This window comes from Gopherus flavomarginatus, chromosome 4, assembly GCF_025201925.1.
Source record: "Gopherus flavomarginatus isolate rGopFla2 chromosome 4, rGopFla2.mat.asm, whole genome shotgun sequence".
NCBI classification, from domain to species: Eukaryota; Metazoa; Chordata; order Testudines; family Testudinidae; genus Gopherus; species Gopherus flavomarginatus.
The window spans coordinates 117,606,307-117,633,185 of record NC_066620.1 but is presented as its reverse complement, the minus strand read 5'-3'; the positions used below and the strand labels follow the sequence as shown (position 1 = coordinate 117,633,185).

Here is a 26,879-nt window from a genome sequence, read left to right as displayed (position 1 = left end):
TTCCAGCTTTTGTCTTGTCAAAAGTCCTCTATTTCTAAAAATCCAAGTGTCGTGGACAACTTCTGACCATCCAACAATGTCGTCTGTCCATTGCCTATAGTGGTCTACCACGGCCTGCGTAATCATAGAAAAGCGCCTTCTTTTGATTATGCACTCAAGCTATTCAGGGGTGTGTAGTATGGAGATGTGTCCCACCTAAGCCCCAGCACCATGTGGGAAGCCCATGCCTTTGAATCTATTTCCTGAACCCTGACCAGCCATATTGCTCTGTACAGCAGGATACACTTTATGGCTTGAGGTGGGGTATCCACCCACACAAGGCCTGAAGGGGTTAAGGTGGCTAGCTGGGCCAATCAACTCTCCAGGTTGCACCTGGAGGAGTAGCCAGGGAGCAGTGAAGTTACTACACGTGAGGCTCAGCTGAACAGGAAGAGGAGGGGGTCTGTATAAAGCTCAGGAGCTGAGAACACAGAGGGACTGCAGGGAGGTAGTCTGCAGTCACTCCTTAGGAGAAGGGAGGTGTGTTTGGGGGTTACAGAGCTAGGCAGCCTACAGTTATGCCCTGGGAGGAGGGAGTTTGGGCTGACAAACCCTGAGAAGGGAGGAGACCCAGAAAGGTAGGAAAGCTCAGGGGTAAAACAGCAAGGTATGGGATAGGACAGACCTTGGCTTCTGACAAGAGGGCCCTGGAACCTGGAGTAGAAGGTGGGCCCAGATTCCTCTATCAGCCACTGGGGAAGTGGCATGGACCAAAAAGCGAACTGCATGAGACAATTTGCCTTGAAAAGACTTTGATATCTCAGAAAGGGAGAACCATAGTGACCTCACTGGAGGACCAATTTGGAAACAGGAAGCCACAGCTCCTGGAGCGAGAGGGGCCACAGCATATGAGAAGACAGGTGGAGACATTGCCAGAGGCAGGCACAGCACCTGGAAAGAGCTAATCTCCAGAGTAGCCTAGTAGTGAGTGGACCCCTGTAACATGGCCTTACATGCCTTGATAATAACCACCCACATGTTTTTTTTGTGTGTGGGGGGGGGTTCCTTCTCTTTTTTCAATGCCAAATTGCTATCTGTCAGTGGTAGTCAATCTGGGGTTGCATGCTTTCATATGGCTATCGCCACGCTTTCTCCACTACCAGGACAGGAACACTAGGACAGCTGTCCTGCAGGGCTGGATTGAGTTTAGTACACAACTTGAGGAAAATGCCTTTCCACATCTGGAATTCTGGGTCCATTGCTGGTCATCCTAGGCTTGCATCACAGTCTGGTTCCACTACTTGGTGCTCATAGGAGTAGCTGAAACAAACTGTTCCACCATGTACAGTTGTTCTGTACCAGTGAGTCTGATGCATTCAATGTCCACTCATCCCCAGCTGACTGAGCACTGCAGTTTTGCAAATACAACTGAACTGTATGCCCTGTACTTAAATACGGAGAAAAGTGATGTATTGCATCCATGTTTGCGGCAGAGTTCAAAAACATATCACTAGAGCAGAAGATTATGGGAGGAACAGAGGGAGTTGTGGGACTTTGACCCCAAATTTCCACAGCTCCCTAAGAGTGGCTACCTGTGCTGGCGCACAATGTGAATCCACTCTACTGAAATAGCTTTGTCAGTGACACTATGCTAATAGGACTTTTGCTCGTACTACTTTCTAGTGTAGCCAAGGTCTAAAAAGCACTCTGCAATGCTATATTATGTTTATAATACTCAAATATTCAGGGACATAATCCACTATTATCTCCCTTCCAATATCTGTCCTCAAGGGAATGAGGAAATGTTTCCCAAGTATGCCATGCCTTTGGAGTAGGCCTACAATCAAGCACTTTGAACCCAGTCTTTCTAATAACATTTTGTGCAGAACAGGACACTTATTAAATTGAACATTACAACAATTACCTTGTCTCCAAACAAAACAAACTTCCACAATGTCCTGACTATTACACGGAACTGGTTCTCAGCTAATCCTAAATTATACATAAAGGTCAAATAATTCTCATCATCCCTGTGAAGTATTTACATATGATTTTGATTTTTAAATGGGAAGTTGAGCCAGAAAGACTGACTTGCCCAGGGAAAAGAGTAAAGGCCATCTCAGCGTGTTAAGACTCAGGAGCAAGGAACAGGAGTTCTGTATGCTGGTAGGCCAGAGAAATTTTTGTACTGACATTCAAATAAAACAAAAAATAGTATCTCACCTCACATAACTTGGAGCCAGGAACAGGTAGCAGGATAGTAAATGTGATCCTTTGTGTGTTTAAAGGAGGCAGTGATATAAAAGTAATACCTTCTCATGTACAAGCTGCTTTGAACAAACTTCATGAACATATTAGAAACAGCCCAAATCAATTTCCCCTAAACATGAAGTATAATTGCCACCTTTCTTCCAAGCATTTCTGTCTTCCAAAATATTTATTGTCGATACTGCAGGGTGAAAATTTTATTCTGTAATATTTTTATTTACTTTCTTAGAGCAACTCACCATTGTGAAAGTAAAAAAATCTTGCATCCACTTGGAAAATGCAGTGCTGGAGAACAACTGACATTGATCCCAAGTTAGCCTGGGTAGCAATGCCCTATCATGGAAAAATCCTCAGATGATCTCTCTCCGTAAAAAAAATCTTGACGTTTTCATTTCCCACTAAATCCACATTTCTATAAATCACTGGACAAACTGCACCCCAGAGATCAGAGTTTGGTTGTGTATTTGAACATAGGTTCAACAGAATGGGAAGCCTATGCATAAGACTCAGAAGAAAAATGATGCATGTGCAAATCAACAAAATATCAATGATTGTAGAAGAGCAAAGTTAAATACTGTACACAGCTGACCACGTGTAACATAACTGTAGTACAAATTGTAAATAGTAGAGCTTACAAGCCAAGATCAGGGCACCGTTGTTCTAGGTATAGACCTATCCAAAGAGCCAGTCCCTCGCCAAAGAGCTTAACAGATAAAAGGTGACTAAAAGTAGTATTCCTGTTTTATAGATGCGGAACTAAAAGACAAAGATTAAATATTTTAAAGACTAAGAGCCTGTAACTGAATGCAGCTCTGAGTCATAGGCCAGACTATCCTTCCTTCACTGAATTCCACCTCCCTCAAAGGAAAGGTCCTTTCCTGTGATGTATTAAGGACTGTTTTGGAATTGCAAGCTACCACTTTAAGAGTGTTTGGGAGGGGGAGGATTTTCCTAGCCCTGCTTGTAGGCAAGGGGGCTTTATAGTAAAGTGTGCAATCGAGCAAGACTAGCAGCAGTTAGTCTGAAGAACCAGTGTAGAACAAGGTGGGATGAGTTGTACCTCTCTGCCTTAGGGAGCAGCCTGCTCTCTCACGTTCTCGCTCTCTCTCGGTTGCTGTGTGCTGTTCTGGATTCTAAGACTAGAAGTAACATTATACTGCAACCGTCCTGCAAGAGTATTTGATATTTTCACCTAGCTTCTGTCTGCATGCTATGAACACAATGCTGGAGTTACTTATCTTTCTTTCCCTGTGACTAGAGAGGCCAGGCCCCTCGTCAGGCAGATGTATGGGCTGTGGAAAGTTGTAGTGGAGGGTGACTAGCTTGGTAACATTGTTTTCCTCCCTGGTATTCCAAGGAATCCCATCTTTTGAAGCTTCACAGGGTTGAAACTCCATGGGTTGGGTGTTGGGGAGAGGACAAGAGGAATTCCAGTGCACAACCTTCCCCCTTCATTGGGGATGGATATTTAACTGGATAGCCACACCTACATTAATCTTGCTCTGCCAAATACATACACGGGGAATTGGTTTAAATGTTTTATAGAATAAACTGGTTTTGATGGGTTTTTTACATCTAGATTCTTAAATACTTATTTCTACTTTCAGTTTGGTCTGATTTTTTTTTTTAAACTCTCACTAATAATTCTGAAGTCAAGATTCCTGGGCAGAGATGGGTTCATTAAAAACAGTACTAATCATGTAGCCTGTCATCTTGTTGAAAATCGTACTATAGTGGAATCACTCTTTCCTCAATCATGTTCATTAACAGGAATCTACAGAACCATTCATGGCAAGAACTTCTCTGTAGCAGAGTTACTGTAATTGTGGGCTCAGCGTGTAGTATTCTGATTCACAGAAAAACGTGAAGGTACATATTAACTCGAGTGCAAACATTAATTATAGAGAAGGGTGTTCAAGTTCAAGTTACAAATGTTTCTGGGGCACCTATAAATAGCTTTTGTGAAAGCCTTACAGCTTTCAACTCCAACTTGTCTAGTCACACCTCATTTTGTTAAACAATGATACAAAGAGAAGAATATTGGCAGTGACAATAGTTTAACAGTTTTGCAAATTCTTACTGAGGCAATACCAGCAGATTGACATTAGGACTCATTCTAAAACTGGGACTGCAAGTGTAACTATTCTGATCTTCAAAAAGATTTCTAGGTATATATTTCAAATAATTACATAAAATGTTAATGCACCATACATAACTTACTGAACTTTAATATTCACTCTAAGATATAAAGCAGGCCTCTGTATCTTTCCTCTTAAATTTGTTACTTACACTCTGCTGCTGAATAAAATCTAACTTTTTCAACAGCATGTCATTATTACATTTCATATCTATCTAATCATTCTATATTTACTAATAAGTAAAAATCCAGACCTCTTAATTAAAAGGTCTGTTAGACCCTATATTCCACATATAAACAGAAAAGGGCATAACATCTTGGTTTTTTGTATGTCAGAAATAACATACATGGAGTACTTGTTGCACCTTGGAGACTAACAAATTTATTTCGGCACAATCTTTCATGGGCTATTTTCCACTGCACGCATCTGATGAAGTGGGTTTTAGCCCACAAAAGCTTATGCCCAAATAAATTTGTTAATCTCTAAGGTGCCACAAGGACTCCTTGTTCTTTTTGCTGATAACACAGCTACCACTCTAATACATGGAGTCCTGATTCTGTCCCACTGGTTTGACACTGATGTAACTCCACTGACTGCGACTGTTACTTCTCATTTATCGAAGTCCACTGAACTGAAAGGAAGTTGCTCCCTTGAATTCAATGCGCTTTGGTTCAAGTGTTGAGTAAGGTGAGGTCCTATGGGTAGGAGGAAAAAGAAGTGAAAACTATCTTAAGTTGTGCAGTTTAAATAGCGCTCATGTCAATTAGTTCGAGATGAATTTGTAAGATGAGCATCAAATTGGGTGTGGTTTAAATGAGCAGGAAGATCCAAATAAGAGGACATTTACCTATCTGCTGTAAAAACTACATGTACAGCTCTGCTGACACCACATGCAAGACTGCAATGGTTAAGTGCAATCAGTCTTGATGTAAAAGATCTTTTGTTTTTGTACGGGGAAAAGGTAGTGCAAGGCAGCACATGTGAAATGGGATGTATAAAATACTAGAGAAGCATAATGAAAGAGGTTACAAGATTTAAAAATAACCTGTATGGTGAATGTAGGGAGACCTCCGCCTCAGACATCTGGTAGAATAACAGATTATGAAAGAACCCAATGTGGGTGGAAAGGCTCCATCAATATAAGTTGCACCAATATAAATTGTATAAATCCGTGATGGTGCTTCTATGTCTCATGCAGCATTTTACTGTGTTTGGAGGTTGAGCAAATCAGTGGTACTGCTGTGGCTACACCGCTTCTCCTTGCAGGGATGGAAATAGACACAGAGGGAGGGCCTGGATTCATACTGACAACCGCATCTTTTTTTTTTTTAAGATGTTTTGGGATGTAAGTGATTCAATATTCAGATTAAAGTGAGTAAATATTGGGACACGTTGTCTGAAACCTATTCTGCTGATGAGTAAACCTGTCCTTGGTGTATGTGACTGCTGTTCTGTCTGATCTATCTGTCATGGTCAATATTACAACTCCCATTTCTGGTGGGGTGATACATAATGCAAGTCTGTCTTTAACCTTCCAGACTCAAGATGTTCCTACCTTCTGACTTCTTTTTAAGGGAGACCAAGTAGCAAATGAGTCTCTTTATGTGGCAGTGTTTGTATAACATGTTGACAAAGTGATAGTGTTCCCCTTTAGTTATGGTTCAGAGTGGATAAGAGCTTACTACTGCTGTCAGCTAATACAGTAAGTCATTTTGCTCAAGTGGTGAAAGCGTGTATTTTTGTTGCTCAGTCTCGGGTTCTATCAGTGCTGACTGAGATCTGTGGTGGAGCTCATTTCAAAGCCTATATGCCAGACTTTGGATGATCAAAGGGGAGCAACATATTGAATGGAAAGGACAAAGATAAAGGAGTAAGGAGTGGGCTGTCAATCCAAAGGTCCTCCCTCCTGCAAGAGAACACAGAAGGCAGCAGTGGCAGGAGGATCAGGGGAAGGACCCATCCATGACGATTCCCTTGCTCTGAGGGAGCACTGGAGGTTTAGGAGCTGATGGGGATAGGGAGAAGAGTGAGGTCTGACCTTGAAAGCTAAAGTTCAATTTGCTCTTTCCTTCTCCACTGGCAGCTTAGGAAGGCAGTAGTAGCTGGAGTGGAAGCTAGGTGGGTGTGTAAACCCCACACCTCCTGGGTGTGGTGCTCTGTCCCATCCAATGGCACTGAGACCACTTACAGGTTAATGAGTATGCTCTACAACCTTAGCTAACAGCCACTTGGCTTTTAGCTCACGCAGTAGATACTCATGCACTAAGCTCCAGAGGTCCTAGGTTCTATCCTACTGGACAACAACCGGGGTCTGTCAATATTACAGCTGCACAGGAAGGCTGAGTGACAGTCAGTAAGCTGGCTGAGTGAGTCACTGTAGAGAAAGGAAGACTCTGAGGGAGAGTAGGACAGGAGTAGAGAAACAAAGGATGGCAGCCTAGCTCTGAGAAAAGAGAGTTGAAGAAAAAAGATAGGAATGAGGAGAGGGGGGAAAGTTAAAAATGAGAAGGGAAAGGAGGAAAAGCCACAATTTCATCATATTCCTATCAGCTAACCTGTGTTTTAGGCTTGGCTCTCAAAGATTGCAATATACAAATGTTGCTTAAATACCTTAATTTTTTCTTTTTCCTATGGCACCAGTGAGTGCACAACTAGTGCTGCTGCATGCAATCACTTGACTTTTTGCTCTCTCATTCCCTGTCCTTTATACATGCTCCATTTAGACCTTTATCCTGCAAACCGTTACCTGTGTGTAATATTTACATAAAGGAGTAGTGCCGTTGAACTCAGACTTTTCATGAGAATAATCATCTGCCAGATTGGGGTCTTTAATTGTAAATTACTCAGAGCAGGGACCTCTTTCTTCTTACCTGCCTACAAAGCACCTCATGTACTCTTGGTCAATATGAACCATAAGTGACATAATTAACTTATTTTACCAGGGTGAAAAGGCAGCAGGGATACTCTAAATCACATACGAGCAATTAATCCAATGATAGCGGATCCATGCTGTGGATAAATGTGGCCGGCGGGGAATGAAGCAATGTGGACAGAGGATAGTTGTTTAAAATGGAATCTGACACAGCGTCGGCCATCTGTTACTTCTCTCAAAGGGGTCTGAGACAAAATTGAACCAGGGTTAGAAACCACACACAGCTGTTACTTAAAATATATAAAGGAGAAGAGACTACCAGTTGTTATGGTTACACTAGACTATCACAGGAATAAACATACTAGATTTCTGTGTGGTAAAATATAGGCAGCATTTATAAGATCCTGGCTGAAGGAAATACTGCTGGATTGGCAAAAATGTTAAAGTGACCACATAGAAGCCTATTCTAAATTATTGCCTCCTAAAACCATACTCCGGTAAGCCTGTTCTAGAGAAGATATGTGACAGATTTTTTTTTTCCTTCAAGGACCAGCTTGGAACAGGCTTACATCTTTCATCCATCAGCATGGCTTTGATCTAAGTTTTGTAAAGGAAGACTTCTCATATGTCTGCAGAACTCAGAGTGAACTGGCTTGGCTATTTTTGCATGGGTATGATCTCTGGAGCACAGTAGTGTACTGCTCCAGTATTACCCATTTTGAAAGGAGGATTCCTTAGATGAGCACAAACCTTAAGGTAAGTAGGCCAGTAGGTTGCAAGTAGGTTTCCAAGGGCTGGCTGACTATTTGAAATACTAGCAGTCACAACTTAAATTTAAATGCTCCAGGAGAATGATTCCACATAGTTGATTATACTGTACTATAAGAAAAGAATGCTTTGATAGGATAGTCATCACTTGAGATTGTGACGGTACAAGCAGTGTCCCAGTGGAGAATGGACCAAATCATTTAGCCACTTGCTGAGTCACACTGTTAATTGAATGGTGACCAAAATATTAGTAAGAGGAATATTTAAGATAGGTGATTCAGTCTCTAACTTGGCAACGTTTTCTGGACTCAAAGTAAAACCAAATAAGTGACTTTCAAACCAGCACTAAAGTTACACTATCTGGAGCACTGAGCTGGTACATGCCTATTGCAGAACAAAGCAGAAGCTGTAGATAGGGCATCAAATTCTACAGAAGATCTCAGTTTCATTTATTTGGATGTTTCCTGCATAACTGTGGCGCATTCCTACACAATCTGGCAATGCTGAGTAGAGCTGGCCAGAAAATGGAAATGCCGCTCCAATTTTTTTTTTCTTTTTAAAGGGGGGAAAGTGTGAATTTTTTTCCACGGGAAAGGATTTTCAGAAGAATTCCATTGACAGAACAAGAGCAGAATTTTTTGGCTGCTGGTGGTCCTCCTGGAAGGCTCTCGCCAATTCCCTGCAGGCAGAAAGTGAAATTGAAAAAGCTTTTCAGGCAGCCAGCAACCTCTTTATATTTTCCTGATGGAAAATCAGTTTTTCCTCCCAAAATTGAAATTTTTCCTTGGAAAATTTTAAATTTTGTGAAATACACAACACTGACGACAGTGGGGATACTTGCATAGCAAGGCACTATTCAATATGCCAAGGGTGTGAAAATCTGGATCAAATGACCAGTGAGTCAGAGAGACCCATAACTCTTTCAAAAGTTAAACCAAATTATGCCCAGAAAATTTAATGAAATATCCACCAATCTCTGCCTGTATTATGCAGAAGTTAGGGTATGTAATTACAGTTGCATAAGTATAACTTAATAATTATCCACACGCAAACCCCTACACAGCTTGTGCTATATGACTTTAACATGTATAAGTGACTCCTAGGATGTGTATGTAATGTGGTGTCCTAAAAGGTGAGTCATTCCTGTGCAGAAGGCCAACACATTGCATGAAGCCCACAAAAGAGGGTGTAAGGGGGATAGAAAGTGGTACAAATACTTTGTAGCTGGCATTTTGTATAAGCGTGGCTTTCACCCAAAGTCCGCAATGAGCAGCAGACAGCATAACCAACCATTGATAAGAGAATACAGTATGATTCTTTTGGTATCAATATGACTAGTATCTAATGTTTGTAATGCACTTTGAGATCCTCAGGAGAAAGGTGTTATAGGAGGGCAAACCACCATTATTCTTACGTGCACTGATTTGCTGAGCAGCTCTTATACCAGGATTTTTCAAAGGCAGGGGGTGGACATATTTTTCATTCCATGTTCCCCTAGATTTAGTAACAAATTCCTAAAACTGAAGTTATTAGCAGCCTGGTTAAACAGTTTGTTTTGGTATTGGTCTGAGCTGTCTGCTCACTTAGTTTAAATACTTTGCATGGTAGGGAACCCTAAACTAAAAACACATCCACAATATATATTTTGAAAAAGTGACAGATGCCTAAATTGTACTGCAAAGATTTCTTATGCATGAAAAAAGAAATGTACTGCTGCTATGTCTTAATGTCATTTAAGCTCATGTAAACAGTGCTGTAAAACTAAGGATTGGATTATCCGCTTGGAGGAAAGCCAAATAAAGTACATTCAGACTGGGGGCAAACTAGAAAGCGGGATCGAGAACTCCAGAGCATGTTCCCCTTATTTCCACCATCCCACAGAATCCTAGTTGGGAGTCAGGCTCCGGGGGCAGAGAAGTAAAAGCACTAGGGAATGACTGCTCATCACATTTGATGCCCCCCATGTGGCTTCTCCGTGTAAAATAATTCTGATGGCATCAGAATTTTGTGGTAACTCCTCCCACTCAAGGGAGCATTCGGGGCAGCTGCAAATTAGTGGGGACCACGTGGGAATGCTCCTCCTGAATTAGGTGTGTTGCCGTGGGGAAGAGGTTCCCAAGCAACAGAGCAAAGGCCCTGAGCCTTTGTGCATTTGAACAACTGCAGGTGTAAGGCACCAAACTTCCAGCCCACCGTTGCACAGCTTCTAGCAGAACATTTCCCCTTCAAAAGTTCTCTCTACGGAGTGGGATAACGTTTTTCATCCTGTCCTTCCAATAACATGAGAGAGTTGGCCAAACTTAAAAAAAAAGTCATTACAAATACATAAGAAATCAGGATCCCTCCCAACATGGCAGTGGGGTTTCAGTATCCTTGTCTCTGCTTTCACTAGTTTTAGCACCTTTAGACACATTCAGAAGTAAGAATAGGATTGCACTACTGTGTCCATGGATCTCCATGTTTATAGGAGTGCACCAGCCTTGCAGTGTCCTCAGGTTTATACCCATGAATATCAATGGAATGAAAGCAGAGGAGCAGATGTTAGTTAATATGGGGAGAGGGGTGGTGGAAGTCATTAATCTATATAAAACCAGTTGGTTTTCAATAACCCAAACAATATCACACTTAAACAGCTCTGGTGATCTAAACAAAATGGGCAGATAGTCTAACTCCTAACAGGGAAATTAGCAACACTACAATGAAAAGAGAGATGGTCTTGTGGTTAAAGCACTAAACAAGGAGCTGCGATTTCTGATGGCAAATCCTGACTCTGCCACAGACTCCCTGTGTGACCCTGGGCAAGTCACTTCACCTCTCCTCAGTTATCTATAAAATCAGGATCCTAGTACTTCCTTCTTCCCACCCTTTATTTGCCCTGTCTATTTAGACTGGAATCTCTTTGAGGCAAACACATGTACTTACACATGCACATAGTAAGACAGTGCCATGCTCAATGGGGCCCTCAATAGTCTACGTATTATAAATCTCACCACTGTTGCTGGCACTTTTGTTGACTCAGCAGAGAAATGGTAACTGATCAGAATGAACCATGGGGACAGTACTCCTCACTCTCATAGGTGATTTCTCTACAGATCTTTATGGGGGTCGATGTGGAGAAGTCTGCAATGCTGCTGCCTGTGCTAAACCTGTTCTATGGAATAATCTGAGATCTTCAGTCTGCATGTCAATCTGACACCTTTCCCATGCACCAGTTTTGCTTTTTTTTTTTTTTATGGTGGGGGGAAAATACTAAATTGAAAGATTTTTTTCCTCTTTATCAGCACCATCCTTTAACTTACCTAGGGGTGACGAGATGTCCCAATTTTGGGGTCTTTTTCTTATATAGGCTCCTATTACCCTCCGCGCCCCACCGCCTGTCCTGTCACATTTGATGTCTGGTCACCCTAAACTTACCACATACAAAGAACAGAGGAATACAATACATAAAGGCCCCATGAAGAGTTGTACAGTGCTTAAATTGAAGGGCCTGATCTTGAGACATGTCGTGCTACAACTCCCACTACCATCCATGGAAACTGGACATGCAAAGTGCTCATCAGACTACAGGCCTAGGTAAAGGTGCACAAAGAACTGCAGCTGTTGTGTTTTTAAGTAATACACACACACGTACTAACTGAGTTATAACAGCATTCACTTTACAAGCAAGTTTTCCACTCAATGACTTGCGCTGCTGTGAATATTTACTATTTCCAGCACACACATTGAAGCAGGAAACAATTCACCAAGTACCGAGGTAATTAAAAAAAAAATCAGGAGGAGGAAAAAAGAACAAAGTACCAAAATATGGGGGTTAGCATGAAAACCTCCAAGCTTAGTTACCAGCTTGGACCTGGTACCTGCTGCCACCACCCAAAAAATTAGAGTGTTTTGGGGCACTCTGGTCCCCCTGAAAAACCTTCCCTGGGGACCCCAAGACCCAAATCCCTTGAGTCTCACAACAAAGGGAAATAATCCTTTTTCCCTTCCCCCCTCCAGGTGCTCCTGGAGAGATACACAGACACAAGCTCTGTGAATCCAAACAGAGTGAATCTCCCTCTCTGTTCCCAATCCTGGAAACAAAAAGTACTTTCCTATTCCCCCAGAGGGAATGCAAAGTCAGGCTAGCAATCCAACACACAAATCTCCCCGATTCCTTCCTCCCACCAATTCCCTGGTGAGTACAGACTCAATTTCCCTGAAGTAAAGAAAAACTCCAACAGGTCTTAAAAGAAAGCTTTATATAAAAAGAAAGAAAAATAAGTACAAATGTTCTCTCTGTATAGATGATACAACACAGGGCAATTGCTTAAAAGAATATTGAATAAACAGCCTTATTCAAAAAGAATACAAATCAAAGCACTCCAGCACTTATATTCATGCAAATACCAAAGAAAAGAAACCATAGAACTTACTATCTGATCTCTTTGTCCTTACACTTAGAAACAGAAAATAAGAAAGTAGAACTACTTCTCCAAAGCTCAGAGCAAGCAGGCAGCCAGAAAACAAAGACAAAAACACTCAGTTCCCTCCACCCAAAGTTGAAAAAATCCGGTTTCCTGATTGGTCCTCTGGTCAGGTGCTTCAGGTGAAAGAGACATTAACCCTTAGCTATCTGTTTATGACACAGGCCTAGGTAAAGGTGCACAAAGAACTGCAGCTGTTGTGTTTTTAAGTAATACACACACACGTACTAACTGAGTTATAACAGCATTCACTTTACAAGCAAGTTTTCCACTCAATGACTTGCGCTGCTGTGAATATTTACTATTTCCAGCACACACATTGAAGCAGGAAACAATTCACCAAGTACCGAGGTAATTAAAAAAAAAATCAGGAGGAGGAAAAAAGAACAAAGTACACAGAGCCTATTTGTACCTCAGTAATCTATGGAATACATGTTCCTCTCTCTCCCTCTATGTAACCACATCACCTTGTGACAGGGAGGAGACGTTTTGTTTGAGTCAAAAACTTGTTCTTATGAACGGTGATTATATTTTATACAAACACACACGCGCGTGCATGAATTGGGCACAACTAATGTCTCTTCCACCACCCCCCCAAGTGAAAGCGCAGCACTCCCCCCTCTCCAAAAAAAGCAAAGATCAGGTAAGCCCAGTGACTGAGGGGAGTTTTTTGCTGCTTGACTCTTAACACATTGTGTTTACCAGTTAAGAATAGTAACTTTGCTGGCAGAAAGTGTTTCTACGTGCTGTACACAAAAGGCATTAAAGACTCCCAACCTGTGGGAGCTCATGTGCTCTCTCTGCAAATGCACCTGTTCCAGACGTTGTTAATTCTCCAAACCACGCCCTGCACCTCCTTGCAGAGAGCAACTTCTGACGTTTTCTAAACTTTGCTTCTCTGATCTGTAACCTACAGACTGCACCCCCCCGAGCCTTTGTACTGAACCCTGGGACAGCATTCCTGCGTCAGCAGCTTGCATGGTAGTAGCGGCGGCGTCTTGCCCCAGCTGACTGCCTCTGCACTGTTGTTCTCCCTGCGCAGGTGAAGTTTGCCGAGCGCTCTACCTTACCTTGAGGGGGACGTTTCTTCGCTCTCTTTCGCGTGACTCCCGGCATTGTTGCCGCTGGGGTGGTAGGCTGTTAAAACGACTCCCGGGGAAGCAGACAGCCAGTTCATGGTGCGAGTCGCAGCATAATCTTTGCCAAGATACTAAGGCAAAGAAGGGTAATGAAGTTCCTGCTAACGCTCACTTGGCAACTCAGCTTATTAGCATCCGCCAGCTCCTCCTCTGAAGATCAGCGTTAGCAAAACAGAAGAGGAAGGAGGGGAGGAGTTATTTATGTGAAATGCTTCCTGTCTCTCCAGTTAGACTCTCTGATTCATGAGTATTGTTAAACGAGGAAATTTCTTGCTCCTTTTCAGCGTTTTACTATTATCTTATTTAATTACTTAAACATCTAAATAGGGTACATTCAACCAGTCAGAACAAGTGTAGAAAGAAACTTATTCTCTAGATAATACTAGGTCCCAAGAAAAGATAGTTTCGTTTTCCAATTCCTGTTTCCAGATGATGAGGTTTTGTTGTTTTTTTCTGGCCACTGCAACATGAGTTGCCACTTTCCTTAACCCCTTGCTGACAGGTTCAGAACACATACAGCGAAGGCAAATATGAGTACAGCATAGAGGAGCTGATATAACCAGATTCATATAGATCTCCCAGCTCAGACTGTACTCATAATGATTACTCAGCTTAGCTTTCCAAAATACAGCAGATTCTATTTTTGTCAGTTTGAACCGTTAAGAAATTTACAGGCTGCTTATCAAGCCAGTCTGCTCCACCCCCAATATGCGCTGGGTGTATAAAATACCAAAAATAGAATGTATTATTTTATGTGGTAGTCCAGGGTAGGCAACCTATGGCATGCATGCCAAAGGCCAGTAGGTGAGCTGATTTTCAGCAGCACTCACTCTGTCCGGGTCCTGGCCACCAGTCTGGGAGGCTCTGCATTTTAATTTAATTTTTAAATAAAGCTTCTTAAACATTTTAAAAACTTTATTTACTTACATACAACAGTTTAGTTATATATTATAGACTTATAGAAAGAGACCTTCTAAAAAAATGTTAAAATGTATTACTGGCACTCAAATATTTAAATTAGAGTGAATAAATGAAGATTCAGCACACAACTTCTGACAGGTTGCCGACCCTTGTGGTAGTCTGTCAGGATCCGGATCCCATTGTGGTAGGTGCTGTGGAAACGCCAAAATTGACAAAGTTCCTGCTCTACAATCTCAGGCTCTGATCCTGCACATTTTTTTTCTTTTTACTCGTGATGAATCCCACTGACTTGAATTTGATTACTTGTGTTAGTAAAGTTATGTGCACAAATAAATGTTAGCAGGATCAGGGTTAATTTATGACTCGACACAACTAATTATTGTGACAAACAAAGAGTAGGAAAAGGGAGAGAGGGAGGAAGAGAGTAACAATAATAGTTGTTTCCATAGGATAGCAATATTTGTAAATCAAAGGTTCTGAATCCGTTCATTTCCATAAAATATATAAATGAGTTTATAACAGCAATCTCCACTAGCCTTCAATGTAAGATGGCTTTTAAAAGCCTTAACACAATATTATTAGTTTAGAATTAAAAGGATGCAGTCAACTGAAAAATCAGACTTCCCTCTGCAAATTTTTTACCTGTTACAAGTGATACCCTAAGAGTGCTATAGCTAGAAGATGAGAAGAAAAACATATTTTTCTCTTCCATTGGTTTACTTTATGCACCAGACAGCACTTAGTGCACAGTCTGTCACTGAATCACTATAGACAATTTCCCTTATTGGCATTTTTCACGAGTTTTATTTAATTAGAAAAAATAGTAAATTGTAAAACTACAGTAACTGGCAGTGGGAAGTAAGGGTGGGTGCTTTGTCCCCAGCATGACTGAGAAGCTTCAGGGCTGTTCCAACTTGCACCCAGCTGCTAATAGCTCCAAGGCAACATTTTGACAATCAGGGACTAATTGGGGTAGCCAGAGTGCAGGAGGTCCCTGGTCAGGCCTCTTTCTCCTAGACATACCACCTGCATGGAGGGTTGCGTGGGGAGGTGCTATAGCTCCATACCATCCATGAATTCTCAAGAGTCCAGATCTATGGGCTTTTCAGTTGCTTTGTGTTGGCATATCAGAAAATCAGAGTCAAAGCAAAGGTTCTGTCCCAGTGTGTTCAAAGCTATGATTTTCACAATTCTAATGAGTCCCTTTCTGTACATGTGTATAAGTACTTACATCATAAACTTCTTATCTAAATTATGTTTCTGTGTACCATAAATGAATTCCTTGATGTCTGCATATTGTAATTTCCTAGGGCTTTAAAAAAGAAAAAACAAAGATTACACATAGAAATAAAAGCTCCTATACACATGTGTGTGTTAGTGCGTGGTTAAATATTTAATGACTTCAGTGCACAAAGCAAGCTGTTTGCTAGCATGCAAATACCTGGAGTTCTGTACCTACATTTATTTAAATGATCGCACATTGAAATAAACATCTATGGAAATGGTTAGTCCCTTTTATTTTTCTGCCTGGCTGATCTCCAAAATGGAGATCCAATAACTTTGACCTATGGCCGCTCTGAAAGCCTTCCCTAGTTGAGAATCAGCCAGGGAAGAATGTGCCCTCATGTTTGAACACTGGGAGAGTCACTAAGCAAGATCAACATGTCCTTCAGAAACATAAGATCTCTGTGTAAGCTCAAAAGCTTATCTCTCTCTCACCAACAGAAGTTGGTCCAATAAAATATTACCTCACCCATCTCTCTGTAATATCTTGGGTCCAACATGGCGGCAACAACAGCACTGCATAGAATGTATCCTTCAGAGTCAGTCTTGAGCACAGCTGCTGCTTATAACCATTGATCTGGCAGAGTTAACAAGTGAAATCCTGACCCTGTTAAAGCCAATGAGATTTTTTTGCCAATGGGACCAGGACTTCATTCAATGGTTTCTCTTTTGGAAGGGTAGCTACAGAATATCTGACTGCATGGTCTCTCACTGGTGGGGAAGGGGTAATATCCCTGTAGAACTGAGAAAAGCTGCCCAAGGAAATTCAGTTGAGCATCTGTGGGCCAGCAATTATAGAGGTTCCTTTCCGCTATGCAACCTTTCAGGGCCATCTTCTGCCTGGTCCGTAGATATTTATGCAGCTGGGTTTTTTTGTTTGTTTTGTTTTTTGGGGGGCGGAGGGTGTAGAAGTGAGGGGGAGTAATTGCAATTCTACCTGACCCTAATGTGGGCTCTGTAAGGAACTTTCTACCACTATGCTGGTATGCTGCCTGTGTAGGGCTAGCAAGCTGGTTGAAATGTTTTCAACTGAACATTTTGTGAAAAATGGCCATTTGTAAATGAATTTTTGTGTGAAACTTTTCATTCTTTGACTTTTACAATTGAAATTATCAACATTTGAATAAAAATTCTTAATCTTTTCCCTAATAATGGGATTTTGTTAAATATTTCTGAGGAAAAAGTAGAAGGTGGGGGAGGATAAAACCAGTCCATTCTGAACCCTTTGAAAGTTTGTTTTCATTCTTAAGCCAGGTGTATCATGCAGAACTGCACCCCATATCCAGAGGGGAGAGCACAGGCTGCTATCACCTTATTCCCCTAGGAATGCCCAGCACCCCAAAGGAGATAGGGAGGGAAGAAAGCAGGACCACTGCTTCACCTTACAACTTGCCCCTGCTAGTGGGAGTGTAACTTCATGCCTCCAAACCCTAGAGGAGTATAGCAGCAGGGGTACTGCCAGAGCATATCTTGGAGCTGTGAAAATGCCTCCTTAGTGCTCTCCTTGCCCTGATGCAGCTCCACAGCATATCTTATGGGCTCTATCTTAATGGCACAAATTGGGGCCTGATTCTGGTCACACTTAGCTGACAATTGGAGTTACTCGAATTTTACACCAGTGTAAAACCAGAAACTATAGCCCTGTTAATGTATGTCAGTGCACCTACCATATCTGACTTTTACCTACTGCTCTTTTTATTTTAATACACATGAAATAATTAATTGTTAAATAGTCCCTTTTTTAAGCAATGAAAGTTCTTTTGCATTATTTTTCTTTTTAATATTGAAAACATATATAAATACTAAGATCTTCAGGACTTTGTGAATTTTTAAAATTTCAGGATAATGAGTATATGCCAAACATTTTACTCAGTTACAAAACATCCTGTAAAAACTAAATAAAAATATCTAAAGTACTGTATGTTGACTTCATGCATTTCAAAGTAATTTGCCTGAACAGAATACAGATTAGGTGCTAAAAGAATAAAAATGTAAGATGCCTTTTCTTTGATAAGCATCCTAAAAAATGCAATAATTAAGGTATAATGCATAGTGCTTCTTCTGTAAAGGAAGAATACAGGAACAAGATGCAACCAATGTGGTGACACTAGGGACTGCTCAAAGAAAATTGTACTGCAAATGGAAAAGGAAGAAGGCAGACAAAGAAGAATATTCACACTCTATTTAAGGAGTGCAGGCAAAAGATTGGGATAGTAAAAAACATTGAATGAGTTAATACTAGCAAAATAGAGAATAAGAACTTTATTAAATATATTGGAGAGGGAAAAGTTATTAGAAAGAGAGTAGTTCCATTAATAAATGACAGTGGTTGAATTAATGATGACTCAGAATTAGCAGAGATACTGAAATCTCCTCTTAAATCTCTTTAACAAGACAAACAAGTTTGCCCCAATAAATTATTTGATTTTTTTCAAATGTGCTGAGCACACAACAGTTCTTGTGGTCTTAAGAGCTTAATTCTAGGGGATGCATTTTAAAAAAAACCTTGGACACTGCATTTGGCAGTCCGCTGGAACCAAATGCCATTCTTTTACATCAGCGTAAATCCAGAGTGACTCCACTTCTTTTATATCCAAGTAACCAAGAACAGATTTATATCAAAGTAACCAAGAACAGAATCTGGCCCTAAATATGTACAGGTTATGTTGTACATTTTCCTCCACTAATGTAAGTAAAGTATTTTCTCCTAATAGAAATATTGTGTTCAATAAATACTGAGTTTGCAATAAATATTTCTGTTCTTACCCAGAATGGAAATATGCATTTGAAAGAAGGCACACAATTTAGTATTATCAATCAAGTATTCTTGAGGGCAAGATTGAAACATATAGCCTTCAGCCACTTGAGAAATATGACTTATTTGCTGTCTTGTATCAATCTCTTTTGCTATGGAGCCCAAGACTTTCAAATATTACAGTACCTCCTTTGATGTGCATTGGTAAAACATGACTTGTACACAGTTACATTACCCCATCAGATCACACAGATTCTGAACACCAATTATAAAGTGTTTGGTGTGAGATCTTTACAGAGAAATTGTATCTACAGTAATATTCTTTATTACTATTTTTACAGAGCATATGTATAAATTAGTTTGAACTATATATTATCAGCAGTTCACTATGTAACTGAATTTTATTCTTTCATTTTCTTTCCTTTTTTCCCCCAGATACTGTCATTGTACAGATTTTTCCACATTGATGTTATGGATGATTTTCAGATTTTATGTCTTCTCTAGATATGACATCACCATTTTAAAGGGATGACCACTAAGCAACCCTGTCTTGTGGTGCCATGTCAACATGAACAGGTTCCAAACTGAATTCTATGGCATTACACCAATTTATTCCAGTTGACGCTCTGACTATACATATAAATGTCCCAGGGCCACAAACAGCACCACAATGAGATCACAAGTTTGTTCAGTGACTCACTAGGTATATTTCTAATGATCTGGTACTTGGGAATCCCTATCATGAAGATTTTTAAGGCCACGTTTTACAAATGCATGGCAGGGATGGTCTGTGTATACTTAGTCCTGCCTCAGCATGAGGGAATGCTCTAGATGACCTCATGAGGTCCCTTCTAGGCAGTGATGGATTAGCCAGTGGACCAATAGGTCCCATGCCCAGGGACCCTGGCCAATTGGGGGGGGCCCAAAAAAATGGGCACCCCTGCATCCTGACCCACCCACCCAGCACGCCTGTCAGGGAGCGGGGTTGAGGTGTAGGGGCTTGCCCTGCTCCGCCCACCTGGCGCTCCTGCCAGAGTGTAGAGCAAGCCCCCTGTGCCCAGAGCCAGCTCCCTGGCAGCAGTACTGGATGGGGAAGGGGCAGAGCAGGGCAAGCCCCGCACTCTGATCCCATTTCCCCAGCAGGAGCGCAGGCCATGTGGGGACTGCAAGTAGAAGGGGTGGGGAGAGGTCACCACTAGCTTTGGCCCAGGGCCCCACAAAAGCTTAATCCACCTCTACTTCCAAGCCTGCATTTCTATAACCCTACCCATAAAGTATTTTCTTCTCCTAGACAGTGTGGGTTTGCCTAAATTAGCCTAAACAAATTTTAAACTGAGCTGAAATCGTCCCATCACCCCTGCATCCTGATCCACATTCATATAATACTGTGGCAGCCTTTCCTTTTTCCAGTTTGTGTTTGTGGGTTCCAAATAATAGATGAAGGCATGAAATGAAAAGCTGCTCATATAGTATATGCTGAATACAATCCTATATTAAATTGGCCGCTTGATATGGTATTCCGCTCTATTATGTAAAGATCCTCATATGTTAATACTATTCCATAGCTGCAGAAAAATACTAGAAATAATTTAGATGAGGTCTTGTAGAGAATGCTTAATATGGTTCTGTGACACCGGCAAATAGCAAAGCAGATTCAACAGTTTAATTTAGCTGAACATGTAGCATGTGGTACATAAAAATCAGAGTAATCAAGACTTTACTGATATACTGTACTGGAGTATAGGAGGTGATTTAGATCAGCATAGTTATGCAAAGAAATTAAATCTGGGCATGAAACCACAGTCTTTGTCCACAGAGAAGCTGATCACATGTTCAGTAGCTGGCTTGTTATGTGCATTCTTAGGGTCTGATCCTGACAGATGCTGAACACCCTAAACTTTCATTATATTGATGTGTTGGAGTTGCTCAGCAGTACCCAAGGATAGCTCCATACAAAGGGAATTTTTCGTGAGCAGTATATGACTGACACAGCAGCAGCGAAATGGTACAAGAGAATAAACACACTTTCTGTTCTCAGAGAGTCCCACCAGCCTCCCCTTCATTTGTAATCTTTTTATACAGATAATTAATTATTTTTTCTTAATTAATCTGTATAATTAAACCAGCAACACTTTTCACTGTTCCCCTTCCTCCTGGAAACTGTTCTAAAATGCATGTGGTGCACTCTGCTGGATGCTTTGGTAATTATTATTTTTCAATGAGTTCATGATCAATTATTGGTACATTTTTTGAGAATATTCTTATGAAACTAAAACACACATGAATTAATCTAAAACAAATCTCCCTGTAGTTTTGATTGGATGAGGTTCTTGTTTGATTTGTTGCTTTTGGCTGATACGTAGCTGCTCTGTTTAACACAGAGGTGGCCATGTTTCAATGGTGGGTAAAGTGCACTCATTTATCTGCTTTTTACAACAGATGTCTGGGAGAAGTGGTTATCCTAGTAGCTAAGCATAGGACTTGGGAGTCAGTAGTCCTTGGCTTCATTCCTAGACCAGTCATTTACTTTTTTTGACCTTGTACAAGCCACCTAACAGCTCCCTGCCTCAGTTTACCTTTCAATACAATAAGATTAATAATATGCATATTACAGCGCTGTCTGAGGCCTATTTAATCCTTGTTAAATTGTTTTAAAAGTCACTCCCTATGTGCAAAATATTGTTATTTGTTAGTCTTTTCGTGCATGTTACATTGAGGATAAAATGATGCTGATTTGGACTGAACTGTCTGTATTAATGAGGGCAGGGTAATGTCTTCAGGAGCAAATGCTAAATCTACTGTGCTTGAGTTCTGGTCAGTGACTTTACCTGAGATACAGGAAGTTTGGGGAGAACTATATGACAAAACCTATGCTTTGGACCCAGGTCACTTCTGGCTAGTGAAAATCAGTGTTGAGGAGCTAGGTCCTTTTTCATTGCTGACTGTCAATACCTCCATTACAGTGGGCAGATTGCTGCCTTCTCAGTTTTAGTTCAAGAAACTACCACGTGGCCCTGACAAATGTGGCCAATTATAATGCTGAACTAAATCTTCTAATTTTTGTTAAGACAATTCTTGTCATCTTGTCTTTTCAATATCCAACTGCTTCAATCTCCTTAACCCAGCCAAGTCTGGGTTTTAACCTGGGTATGGCATGGAGAGTGCACTGGTTGCGTTAGTGGCCAATGATGGATGCAGATCAAGTGTCCATTCGAATACTGTTCTCCATGAGGAGTTGTTGATTTGCCGGCAGACTGTAGCAGGTATGGGGGAGACTGCTCAGGTACTTTCTTACTGTACGTTCCCAGAGGAAGGTTTTTATGCACTTCCTTTCTTGCGCTGAGGATGCTCTCACATGGGGTTTCAGAAGCTTCTATTTTATCTCCCTTCTTGTACAATAGGTGTATGGGACCATTGTCAGGGTCAGTGTTAGGCAGAAGCTGTAATGTATTCAATATGCTGATAACTCAAGTCTGTGTCTCATCCAATCCAGGCAGTGAACTGAATGCTGTATCCAGTGTCTGGTGGATACAGTGGGAGTTGGATGAGAGTTAGTTGGCTCAAGCTTTAACCAAGTCAGATGGAAATGATGTTGGTAGGTAGAGAGAAGCCATCTGAAAAAATCCAGATGCTATCTGCTGCTTTGATTAAAGATGTGTGTCTGCCACTTGTTAATATTCAGTTCACAGGAAACCTGTGCATACAACTAGTTCTCAGGCCGGTCTTGGATGATCAGGTCTGAGAGGGGACCAGGATGGCTTTTGTCAATTTACATCTGGCTAGGAGTCAGCAACCAATTATTTCAGATGCTCTCCAAGTCACTTTGCAGTTTGGCTCTGTCCTCTTTTCTTTGTTACCTCTCCAATTTTGCTGTTGCCTGTAAATTTGATCACAGCTGAATGTACACCAGAGAAACACCTTTTAAAGTAAAACATGAAGCAGCCAGGCAAGATAGAAAGGTGTTTTGTTTTTTTTAACTTAGTCAAAAAAGCCTATGAAAATAGTGAGTTCTGGACTGGGGCACAGCTATCTGGAAATGTCATTGAGTGAAGATAATAGACACTTCAAACTGCGAGAGAAGCAATTGCATGGACTACCATTGGTCCACTGACCACAGTTTGAGAATCATTGCCCTAATGAGGAGTCCGGTGGCACCTTAAAGACTAACAGATTTATTCGGGCATAAGCTTTCGTGGGTAGTCTTTGTTGTTTTTGTGGATACAGACTAACATGGCTACCCCTCTGATATATTGCTCTAATGGGATAATATCTGTTCCTCAGAAGTATTCCTCTGATCTACTACTGGTCTTAATGTCCTAGGGAGCTGAAGTCCCCAAATTGCTGCCAGTCTTGGGTTTCCTGACAAGTTGCCAGACTCATTCTTGCTACACTTGCAGATGGTAGAAATGATCAAATGAAGAAATCCAAGTACAACATTACCATGCCTTGGGCATAAATTGGCTCTGACAGCACAGCTGAGCATTCAAATTTTACAGTTAAGTTTGATTATAAGTATCTAACTTCATGGCACCTTGTTTTTTTGATTCTGGAATTAAAGTCTTAGTACAATTTCTTGTAGCTAGAACTGGTCAAATATTGAACAATAATATTCACAAACATTCATCAGAATAAAAACTGGGTCTTTCCTTTGATACTATGTGTCCCCTTTTATTTGCTTTTCACAAGCATTCATCCGAGTGAAATTTATTTCATATGAATATTCATAGGAAGGAAAATCATTGTGAAGAATTGTGCAACCATTTGCACTAGAAATCATGACAGGCATATGCAGATGGCTCTTTGTGGGTTTGGGAATCAGCCAATCAGAGCTGAAAAAATACCACTAATACAGCATGAATTGTGAATCCTCAAAGCGACAGCTATGGAGAATTGTGTGTAAGCTAACACACAACCATGTAAATTATTCACAAATAATTTTAAATAAGTAGCAGATTTGTAAAAGATAATCCTGTTAACAGTCAAAGATTAAATTTTTGTTTGTGGCTATCTTGTCCAGCTCTGCTTACAACTATGCCCACCCTATTGTGATAGGATAGGAAAGCAATGTGATAATAGTATAGGAAGGAATATAAAAATATAGGGCACAAGAACATATTATTAATGCTGAGTAGTAAATTGAGTTACAAAAGGCTAATTTAAAGAGTTTACCTAGTTCAGATGCAAACTGTGTGCTTTCTGCAGAGACAACTATTTTTAGGGTTTACTTGAGATTTTCACATAAAAGAGTTTCTGTGACATTAGTCAGACGTATTTTGACTGTCAATGTAGTAGCTTAATATTTCCTGGCTCTCGCACTATCATATATTTACACGAGAACATATTGCTAACCCTGAGTACAGCAAACAGACAGCAGAAAAGATGAAACATTTGTTACAAATTTTACTAATCTGCATGTGCATATATTGCAATATATACACACACACACTATAAGGGCAAACTCACCCTTCCAGGAGGGAGCTAAGCAGAGGGCATGGAATGCTGCTGAGTGTTTAGTATAAGGGACTACTGCGCTCACTGGCAAGCAAGACTCAGTGAGCAACTGCAACATGCTAATGAATGCACTTCTTTGCCTCACTTTGGAGGATTAACCACATGCATCCCCCTGACCAGCACATGCTGCTGATTCCACCACAAGTAATAGTAAATTGGGAGTATAATACACATCCTCCCTAACCAGTGGACTAGATCTTTCTGTGACAGGTGCAGTGACTGGAACTGTAGTTAGCACCCCTTCCCACAACTCTCTTCAGTGCTGTTGTCAGGGTTCCCTCCCCACTCTGAACTCTGGGGTACAGATGTGGGGACCTGCATAAAAGACCCCCTATGCTTATTTTTACCAGCTTAGGTTAAAAACTTCCTCAAGTCACAAATCCTTTCCTTGTCCTTGGATGGTATTGCTCCACCACCAAGTGATTTAAACAAAAATTCAGGTCACGTGGAGTCCCTTGTTCCCCAAAATATTCCCCAAGCCTCTTCACCCCCTTTCCTGAAGGCTTGAGAATAATATACCAACCAATTGGTTACAAAGTGAGCACAGACCAAACCCCTTGGTCTTTAGGACACTGAAAATCAATCAGGTTCTTAAAAGAAGAATTTTATTAAAAGAAAAAGTAAAAGAATCACACCTGCAAAAATCAGGATGGAAGGTAAATTTACAGGGTAATAAAAAGATTTAAAACAGAGGATTCCCCTCTAGGCTCAGCTTCAAAGTTACAAAAAACAGGAATAAAACTCCCTCTCAACACAGAGAAAATTCACAAGCTAAAACAAAAGATAATCTAATGCATTTCCTTGCCCTTGGTTACAATTTTTGTAATCTTAGATGCTCATTTCAGGTATGTTTTCAGAAGATGTTTTTCCTGCCTGGTCTCTCTCTCTCCATCCAGAGAGGGAACAACAAAGAGAGCACAAACAAAACCTCCCCCCTACTCCAATTTGAAATTATCTTCTTTCCTTATTGTTCTTCTGGTCAGGTTCCAACCAGGTTATTTGAGCTTCTTAACCCCTTAGAGGTAAGGATTCAGTGCAGCTGCTCTGGAGGGATTTTATGCTACCCTTAGCTGTATGTTTATGACATACTTTTACTTTTTTTACTTTTGCTGTTTCTGTTGACTGTCTTTTCTGACTTCCCCAATCTGCAAAATTTTAGTTTAGTTCGTTTAAAGATGTTATTGCTCAAATTTTCATGGAGCAAGATTTGAAATAAGAATGTATTATAATTTTTGTAGAATGTAGTATTTAGAAAGTAGATGTTAAGCCTGCTTGCAGCCTCTTTAACCACCAACTCAATTACCCCTGAGAGAATCTAGCAGTTATTCATTTTGCTTTGATTTGGAACATTTTGCAAAAGTACACATATGGAGGCAATAATTTACTGTAGCTTTAATTTGGTTGCCATGTGCTGGCTGAAATATCAAAGCTCCAACCAAGCTGAAGTACCCCTGCTTTACAAGAGTCTGTAACTTTCTCAATTCATAACAATGCATTAATGAATATCATGTTGTATTACGTTAGCAAAGCGTTTCATGGGGTAATCCAGTCACATTCATATGAAAATGATATTGCTTTGTTTCCCCCCCACCTCAATATGGTAATACCATATTATCTGGATTAAAGAGGGCAAACTACAGTATCCTGAGTTAAAGGTTAAAGTCCAAGAGAGGTCTTGACATGTCTCTTGCTCACTCATGCATGTCTGTCTACACAGCCTACCTATCAGCGGAAGTTTACAAGTAGAGGGAATGTTTTAACTTTTTGCAAATGCCATTTGTAAAGATTTAAAAAACAAGCAGTCTATCATGCATGCAGATAGCTATTGGAGTACAATGAGTTCATTGCTACATTTTCCAACAGCTGGTTGTTGAAAGATTAGTTGCCATATTTTTGCAGATTCTGAAAATCTGTATTTGCAAAGAAGATTGTTACTGTTCATTGCATCAAAATAGGAAGTTGTGGAAATGAAATAGCCTAATTCAACTGTCTTGTTTTATAAGCTTGTCCACTTTGAAAGACCTCAGAGAAATCCTGGCCCCATTAAAGTCAGTGGGTAAAACACCCATTGACTTTTAGTGGGGTCACCCACTTCAACACCAATCAATCATGTTTTTAGTATGTTCTGATCCACATCTGACTGGTTCCAGAACATACTAAAAATATTCTTGCTTGATGGGCTAAGTGATGAAAAAGCAAAGCAGTTGGTGAATCTGGTGAAAGTGAATTGGTGTCTAAGAGCAGATACAAGAGACTGGTAGGCATAAGTAGTTAGCAAACAGTGCACTCCGATATGTTCTTGTCTTTCTAGCTTTTCCTTTGGGACAATATTTTTTCAGTCTTGTTTGTTTGTTTGTTTCTGAGGCATAAGTGTGCTTGTGAGATGAATCACATAGTATGTTCCTGGATTTCACCTCATAAAACCTTTGTGGCATTTTTTACTGGATATGTCAGTGTTTTTAACTATTTGTGGGAAATGGCACCAATCCTGCAAATAGCTCAGATCAACCCTGTGAGTCCCTAAAGCAATGGTTCTCAAACTTTTGTACTGGTGACCCCTTTCACATAGCAAGCCTGTGAGTCCAACACCGCCCCCCACCACCTCATCAAAACCACTTTTTAATATATTTAACACCATAATAAATGCTGGTGGCAAAGCGGGCTTGGGATGGAGGCTGACAGCTCACGAACCCCCAAGTAATAACCTCATGACCCCGAGGGGTCCTGACCCCCAGTTTGAGAACCCCTGCCTTAAAGCAACTGAAAGGAAAAAGCAGTAGG

General features: G+C 40.7%; 1 protein-coding gene across 6 annotated transcripts in view; it reads right to left on the bottom strand.

The window, feature by feature from the left end:
- The window catches only part of ARHGAP18 (Rho GTPase activating protein 18), a 135,605-nt gene that overhangs the window by 85,359 nt on the left and 23,367 nt on the right, over positions 1 to 26,879 (bottom strand). For 2 of the 6 annotated variants that reach the window (XR_007773889.1, XM_050949606.1), the window contains exon 1: positions 13,559 to 14,186. The exons of 1 other annotated variant lie outside the window; for it this stretch is intronic. Coding sequence is in view for 3 of the 5 variants with exons in the window: in XM_050949606.1 (XP_050805563.1) it covers positions 13,559 to 13,665 (107 nt within the window). In the remaining 2 variants the exon portion in view is untranslated. Of the gene's footprint in view, positions 1 to 13,558; positions 14,189 to 26,879 lie in introns of those variants that run through there. 3 more of the 6 variants (XM_050949611.1, XM_050949609.1, XM_050949610.1) reach the window with 3 other exon arrangements.